This window comes from Nycticebus coucang, chromosome 16 (genome assembly GCF_027406575.1).
Source record: "Nycticebus coucang isolate mNycCou1 chromosome 16, mNycCou1.pri, whole genome shotgun sequence".
NCBI lineage: Eukaryota > Metazoa > Chordata > Mammalia > Primates > Lorisidae > Nycticebus > Nycticebus coucang.
Genome location: NC_069795.1, coordinates 57,548,041 through 57,556,706, shown reverse-complemented (window position 1 = coordinate 57,556,706; position 8,666 = coordinate 57,548,041). Strand labels below are relative to the sequence as shown.

Here is an 8,666-nt window from a genome sequence, read left to right as displayed (position 1 = left end):
TATTGCAGCTCAATTTACAATCGCCAAAATGTGGAAACAGCCTAAATGCCCACCAACCCAGGAATGGATTAACAAGCTGTGGTATATGTATACCATGGAATACTATTCAGCTATTAAAAAAATGGAGACTTTACATCCTTCGTATTAACCTGGATGGAAGTGGAAGACATTATTCTTAGTAAAGCTTCACAGGAATGGAGAAGCATGAATCCTATGTACTCAATTTTGATATGAGGACAATTAATGACAATTAAGGTTATGGGGGGGAACAGAAAGAGGGATGGGGGTGGGGCCTTGGTGTGTGTCACACTTTATGGGGGCAAGACATGATTGCAAGAGGGACTTTACCTAACAATTGCAATCGGTGTAACCTGGCTTATTGTACCCTCAATGAATCCCCAACAATAAAAAAAAAAAAGGAAAAAAACAAAAATAGCTTCAAAGAAGATAAAATACCAAGGAACATACCTAACAAAGGATGTGAAGGATCTGCAATGAGAACTATGAAAACCTGAGAAAAGAACTAGCAGGAGATGTTAACAAATGGAAGAATATACATGCCCATGGCTGGGAAGAATCTACATTGTTAAAATATCCATACTACCCAAAGCAATCTACAGATTTAATGCAGTCTCCATTAAAACAGCAATGTTATACTTTGCAGAACTTGAAAAAATAGTACTTTGTTTCACATGGAACCAGAAAAATGCTGAATAGTCAACACAATTCTAATAAATAAGAACAAATCTAGAGGCATCACTTTACCAGACTTCAGGTTATGCTACAAATCTGTAGTGATCAAAACAGTATGGTATTACACAAAAATAGACATTATAGATCTATGGAACAGAATAGAAAACCTGGGGATGAACCCAGCTTCATATCACCATCAGATATTTGATAAACCAAACAAAAGCATACACTGGGGAAAAGAATCCTTATTTAACAAATGGTGCTGGAGAACTGATTAGCTACATGTAGAAGACTGAAACTAGATCCGTAATTTTCAACACTTACAAAAATTGACTCACACTTAATAAAATATTTCAATCTAAGACACTAAATGATAACAACTTCAAAGGAAAGTGTGGGAAAAACTCTTGAACACATTGGCCTGAGAAAAGATTTCATCAAGAAGACACCCTTGGGAATTAGAGTAAGAACAAAAGTAAATAAATGGGACCTAATTAAGCTAAAAAGCTTCTGTACAGCTAAGGACACACAATTAGAGCAAACAGATCACCTTCAAAATGGGAGAAGATATTTACATGGTATGAATCCCACAAAGGGCTAATAGCCAGAATCTGTACAGATCTCAAACTAATCAACAAGAAAAGAGCAAATAATCCCATTTATTACTGGGCAAGAGACATGAACAGAACCTTCTCCCCAAAAGACGGACAAATGAACAACAAACACATGAAAAAATGTGTCTCTAATCATCAGAAAAATGCAAATAGAACTCACCCTGAGATATCACCTAACCCCAGTGAGAATAGCCCACATCACAAAGCACCAAAGCTGCAGATGCTGGAGTGGATGTGAAGAGAAGAGACCACCTACACACTATTGGTGGGATTGCAAACAAATACAGCCTCTTTGGAAAGAGGTATGGATAATCTTCAAAGACCTAAAGAAGACCTTCCATTTGATCCTGCAGTCCACTTGTTAGGTGTCTAGAAGAAAAAAAAAATCACTTTAGCATAAGGACATTTGCACTAAAATGTTTATTGCAGCTCAATTCACAATAGCCAAGATGTAGAAACAACCCAATTGCCCATCAACTTGTCAATGGATAAATAAACTGGTACATGTATACCATGGAATTCTATTTAGCCATAAAGAAAGATGGAGACCTTACATCTTTTGTGTTTACCTGGATGGAGTTGAATCACATTCTTCTTAGTAAATTGTCACAAGAATGGAAAAGCAGGCATCCGATGTACCCAATACTAACATGAAACTAGTAGATGAACAACTAAGTGAGAGAAAAATACAACTAAATTCAAGAAGGGGGAGGAAGGAGAAGGAGAAAGGGGGTTTAAAAAAAGAGATAAAAAACATCTGTGAAATTTAAAAAGGTGTTAATATAATCTAAAAAATATATTAAAGGAAATAAGAATGTGTTCCTAAATTTCTGAGATTGATATAATAGCAAGAAATTATGTTTCAACTCTTTCAAAATACAATACAAAATATGTTACACTGTAAAGAACATTAAGCCTAAAATCAGAAAAAAAAGAAAAAAGAAAAAAGAAAAAGATCAGGATAGTGATAACCCTGCTGAGCCCCCAAAAGAATTCTGAGATCACATGCTGTGCTTCTGGTTAAGTAGAGTAATACTTCCTTATTTTTAAGCCATGGTTAAACAGCCTTTCTGTGACTCTCCCACAAATGAGATTAGTCCAGGAAAATAAAATGATATCTGAACAGGTGACAAGTAGTTCCCTCACTCAGCAGACCACAAAGTAATCCTTTCCTGACGAAGGATCAAACAAAAGGTTTACACGTGGGGCAGGCCATGGGAGGCCCAGGTGTTAGCCTTATCAGGTCACCAAGAAGAAAGGAGAGGGAACAGCAGAGAAGCAAAAGACCTCCTTTGGCAGAGATCTAAAGCAAAGACAGCTGTTGCTTATCTTGGGCACTCTGAAGTTTATCACTGTGACATGTCATACCCCAGCTGGCACAGGTCTATGAGAATGTGCTAGGGGTATGTTTATATGTGTGTGCGTGCTTGTATGTTGCAAGTGCCAAGGTCAATAACTTAGGTATTAAAACACCCTTCCCTGGGCTGTCCCAGCAGAACTTTTCCAAACATTTTGGTGAGTCTGCTCTGCAGCAGCCTTCCATGCTTCTATAAGCCACTTACAAGAATCCAGTACTGAAACTGTTGTCCAGCCCTCCTGTCTTCTGTCCCTCACAGCCATGTGGGAGTGCAGGGATCTCAGCTTCTCTCCATCTCTCCTCCCAGCCCCAGGACATTGACTCTCTCCAGGATGAAGCCTACCATTTGCCTTCTTCTCATCCTCATCCCCCTTCTCCAGCTGATTATCCCAGGGAGTACTGAGTGTTCCTTAGAAGCCACTGTAGAAAAAAAGATCAAGGAAATTCTCAACAGTCCAGGTAACTGACTGAGGTAGTGGGGGAGCGGAAGGTTACCCCTTGCTCATGCCTCCTGCTCTCATAATAACTTTGTCTCTATCTCATCTAAGATCCCAACCTCTAATCAGTTTACTCAAGCCCCATATTCCTGTCTGGGGCTTTCATACCCCTGTTTGGACTCTTGACTATAAGCTCAGGTTTCCCTGACGCAGAGAAGGTGAAAGAGCATGGTAGCTATAACTGATGAATGCTCATTATGAATCAGATATAAGACATAGCTTTACATAGATTGGTTCATTTAAATTCTCACCACCGCTTTATGAGGTAAGCACAACTATTACTTTCCCTTTACACACGAGGAAACAAAGCCCTGAAAGCTCCTGAGTAGCCTGACTGTGGACACAGTGGCACCTGAGAGGTAGAAGAGAATTTGGAAGGGAATGGGAGGGACTGATTGTGGCAATCCGTACTTCTTTTCTCCTACACAGAGTATAAGCCCCCTGCTGTGGCAAAGAAGATCTCATGCACCAGTGTCACCCGATCGGGTAAATTTGCCTCCTGTCCTAATGGTGAGTAACTCCCTAAGGAGGAATGGTGGGTAAGATAGCTGGTGTTCTCCCACATCCACCTCCCAGCACCTACACTGTCCCCATCTCAGGTTTGTATCCTGCTGGGGCTGAGTCTTATCTCCTGGTGCCCAGAGATCCCTCATCCACCTTGCCCTGAAGGGTGGCTACAGAGGGATCTTGGGTTCTTTGCTTATTTCCTTCTAGTCCCCATATGCCAGCCCTCTCTCTCCTCCCTTTCCTGGTCAGAGTCACACCATTCATCTCTCCATCCCAATTTACCCCCTATTCAGGTGGGTAGGGGCCAATACAGGTGTGAATTTAACACGTATCAAAGGAAACCAAAACTCTCAACTTCCAGGTCTCTCACTTCCATGGGCTTCTTCCACAGCCATGTACATCTGTCTCAGTGATTTTGTTTTTCTTTTCTTGAAATGGGCTGTCAAAATTGAACTAGCTTTTCTTTTCTTGAAATGGGCTGCATGCACATGGATGAAAGATAGTTATGGGTAGACCACCCTCCTCTCAGACTCCACAAACTCTGAGCTCTATGTCTCACACGCCCATGCAGGGATGTCTGTCACCGGCTGTGCTTGTGGCTATGGCTGTGGTTCATGGGATGTCCAGAGGGGAACCATGTGCCACTGCCAGTGCAGTGGGATGGACTGGACCACGGCCCGCTGCTGCTGGGTGGCCTGAGAGGGGGCAAGAATCTAACTTCATGATCATGACAACAGTGAAACTATGATCCCAACCAGAAAACGTGTCTCAATCAGTCCCCTGTATTTGTTTCAACCCTGCCTCTTGAGTAATAAAGACTAACTTTACACTACCTGTATTTATGTCTTTGGTGTTATTGCTCCTAGCTTGGGACTTCTCTAGCCAGAAAATGAAAACCTCACTAACTACATCTTGATATGGCATGAGGGATAGGTAGCTATGTCAGATATAGGAAAATGGGAAAAACAGATCGATGCCCCAGCGCCTCAGTTTCTTCATTTTTCAACAAGAGATCTCTTTGTCTAGGCATATTGCTTAGCATGAGGTATAGGCAAATGAACTAGCATGAAGTACAGAGAACTTGCCAACTGAAAGAATGTGCTACAAGCAGTGTACGGGAAGAATTTTCAAGGTGTGGGCAGGCAAGAACAATTTTAAAGTTAAAAGAATAAATTTCTTAATTTTTATCTCATATATGCACTCTTGCCTAAATTGAAGTGCCTGCAATGTACTTTCACCATTGCCTTCTTCCCAGAGGCCTCATCGGTCATTGAATCTTACCACAGTTCAGAATCCTGGGGCATAAAAATTTGCAGAATGCCAAACCAAGGAATGAGCAAAAATCCCACTGTCAATTTGAGTGTGAGAATGATCCAGCAACTGGGTAACAAGTCCCTTTACAAGTTTGAAGCCTTCTAGTTTTTGGCCTTCATATTCTATATTGAAAGATGGCACAACCCAGCTGTCAACTGACAGAACATCAAAAACAATTTTTAACAATCGTGCTGTGATTGTTGACAAATAAAAGGAATTCAATCAAATTGAATGACATTGTCACGAGAGAATTTTTTCCTTTCTATATATTTAATTATAAGAAGTAGGTATCTTGAAATTGACAAGTATTATTTATAAACTCTGTCTCACTCTAGTGAAATATAGTTATTTGTCCATGGGCATATGAAATATTTAGGGAGAGGGAAAGCCCCATTTTTCTCATTTAAGAAATACATTGCCAAGAAAAATTCTTTCTGTTTATTAGTTACTTCTCAAAATTGTTATATTCTACTGAAATGTGTACTATTAATCATTGTAATACTAGTTCAATGCTTCTATTTATATCAACTGGAGGGAGCCTTTTAAAATATAGACTATGTCACTTTCTTGTCCAAATCATTCTAGCAATTTCCATTACATGAAAAATGAATTCCCATGGCCAAAAAATTCCTGCATTCTCTGGCCCCCAGTTGTATCACTGACCTCATTTCTGATCCTTTCTCACTTCAGCCTGACCACGTCTGCAGTCTTGGTGTCCTCTAAATTGTAGTCACTCTCCACCCCAAATCTTTCCTGCTCTGGGTCAGATTCCACATACAAAGTCATTCCTCGATATTTTCTGAGAATCCTTCCCATCACCTTTTTTCTCTCAACCTGTAATTCTTTTTCCATAATGGTTCTCAGTTTTGACTTCATAATACACATTTATCTGTTTATTAATGTGTTAACTATCTCCTGCACTGGAACACATGATCCATGAAAGATAAAACCTTGTTTAATTTGCACATCATTCTGTACAGCTAAGGAGACAATAACCAAAGCAAAGAGACAACCTACACAATGGGAAAGGATATTTGCATATTTTCAATCAGACAAAAGCTTGATAACTAGGATCTATAGAGAACTCAAATTAATCCATATGAAAAAAGCCAACAATCCCATATATCAATGGGCAAGAGACATGAATAGAACCTTCTCTAAAGACAGACGAATAGCTAACAAACACATGAAAAAATGTTCATCATCTCTATATATTAGAGAAATGCAAATCAGACCAACCCTGAGATTTCATCTAACCCCAGTGAGAATGGCCCACATCACAAAATCTCAAAACTGCAGATGCTGGCGTGGATGTGGAGAGAAGGGAACACTTTTGCACTGCTGGTGGGACTGCAAACTAGTACAACCTTTCTGGAAGGAAGTATGGAGAAACCTCAAAGCACTCAAGCTAGACCTCCCATTTGATCCTGCAATCCCATTACTGGGCATCTACCCAGAAGGAAAAAAATCCTTTTATCATAAGGACACTTGTACTAGACTGTTTATTGCAGCTCAATTTACAATCGCCAAAATGTGGAAACAGCCTAAATGCCCACCAACCCAGGAATGGATTAACAAGCTGTGGTATGCGTATACCATGGAATACTATTCAGCCATTAAAAAAATGGAGACTTTACATCCTTTGTATTAACCTGGATGGACGTGGAAGAGATTATTCTTAGTAAAGCATCACAAGAATGGAGAAGCATGAATCCTATGTACTCAATTTTGATATGAGGACAATTAAGACAATTAAGGTTATGGGAGGGGAATGCAGAAAGAGGGACAGAGGGAGGGGGGTGGGACCTTGGTGTGTGTCACACTTTATGGGGGCAAGACATGATTGCAAGAGGGACTTTACCTAACAATTGCAATCAGTGTAACCTGGCTTATTGTACCCTCAATGAATCCCCAACAATAAAAAAAAAAAAAAAAATTTGCACATCATTGATTCTCCAGTGTTTAGAACAGTGCCTGGACCATGGAGGAGCTGTAAGGAATGATTTTTCTATTACCAAGTTCAGCTTTGAATCTGAGTGGGCTCCCTTTTTTGCTTCCTCTTCCTCTTCCTTTACTTCAATCCTGGTCATTGACCATGAACAGACATTGTTCTAATGGGGACCTTGGGGTGGCACTCTCAAGGTGGTCTACCGGAGAAATAGCTGTTTATCAGAGGGCACCCCTAAAAAAGAAAAAGCCAGAGAGTGGAGATGGAGGTCAGAGAGGTTAGCAATAGCCGAAGCAGGAGTCAAATTTTCTAGCCCTGGCTGATACAACCAATTGTTCACTTGGTGGCCAATTTCCTCTTTCTCAATGTTAACAGAACCCTGATTTCACTCAGGGCAGTATTGTGCCAGTACTGAAGGATAAGCTAATGCTTGAAACAATAATGAACTCCTCCTTCTCTTGGTCAAATATTTCCTTTCCTATCCACATTTTCGTCAAGCTCTGTGGGGTAGCAATGCCCAAATCAGGCCAGGATGACACAGAAGAACACTTTTTGGGCCTCCTGAGAAAGAGTGGGCCTCCCCAAATAAAAACCAGAGAATAAACTTGTCCATGACCCTTCTAGCTTTGGCTGTGGGTGTGAGGATGTGGCAGCTATCTGTGTCCACAGAGTTAGTTCAACCATCTTATGACCCTTGAAGCAAAGCTGTAAGGACAGTGAAGCAGAAAGAGGAAAAGGACCTGAGGCTCTAATCACATTATTCTGCCACTAAACAAACTCCAAAATGACCTAAAGCATTTTTCTTCATAAGTAAATAATAAGTATTCTTGTTCACTCATTTAACAAGTATTTATTAAATCTTGTATTCAAAAGCACTGGGATATAGGGGTGGCCAAAATAGCAAAAAGATTACATCTTCTGAAACCTTCATTCTAATTCTAAATCTCTGCCAGACGGGATTTTTGTGTTGCTTTCCCATAGACAGAGTTAGTGAAGGTCGATGCTATGTTATCTGAGCAGACGACAACCGGGGCCCTGAGACCACACATTTTCTACCATTTTCTGTTGAAGGAGTGAACAAAAGGCCTATAAGGAGAGATGTCATCAAACTTGGCGATTTCTGGCAAGGTATGAGGTGCCAGGCTTGTGAGACTGCAAAGAAGGAAGGAGAGGGACCTCTCAGGACACACACTGGAGATTATTCAAGGCTTTCCTGAACGTCTGACCCAACTCAGCTACCTTAGATGCCAGAGTTGGTGAAGGAGAGACAATGCCTTTACAACACACCGCCAGGATGCAAGTCCCTGCCCTCCCATCCTTGGAACCTCAAGAGCTGGTCCCTAAGCCTGACATCTCTGCTTCTCAGAAGTTCCAGAAAGCAACCCTTCCTCTCCTCTCTGGACCCAGAAATTGTTTTTTATCTTCCTTCAGCTCAGGATGCTACCTCTTAAAAAAGTGAATCCCTCTTCTTCCCTTCTCCTCATCACCCTGCTCCAGCTGATGCCCTCAGGGAATGCTCAGTGCTCCTTAGAATTGGTCATGAGTGAAAGGAAAAAGAGGAGCTCTGGCTAAGGGAGTAACTACGACGGTCATGGGCATGGAGAGCCCCACCCCTGATTCTTAGTTCTAAACTCCAAGCCATTTCCTAACCCAGATCCCAATCTCTGCCTGGAAGATTCATCCCCATCTCCCCTAACCTCACCACACCTTTGGGGCTCTTAGGACAGCTGGCGATG

General features: G+C 41.1%; 1 protein-coding gene across 1 annotated transcript; it reads left to right on the top strand.

The window, feature by feature from the left end:
* The first annotated feature begins 2,776 nt into the window (after positions 1-2,776).
* On the top strand, positions 2,777-4,490 carry RETNLB (resistin like beta). The gene is made up of 4 exons (XM_053565454.1): positions 2,777-2,822; positions 2,972-3,123; positions 3,591-3,671; positions 4,240-4,490. Exons 2-4 carry the CDS (start codon positions 2,997-2,999, stop codon positions 4,365-4,367), a joined length of 336 nt encoding a protein of 111 aa, XP_053421429.1. The 5' UTR covers positions 2,777-2,822; positions 2,972-2,996; the 3' UTR covers positions 4,368-4,490.
* The last annotated feature ends 4,176 nt before the right edge of the window (positions 4,491-8,666 follow it).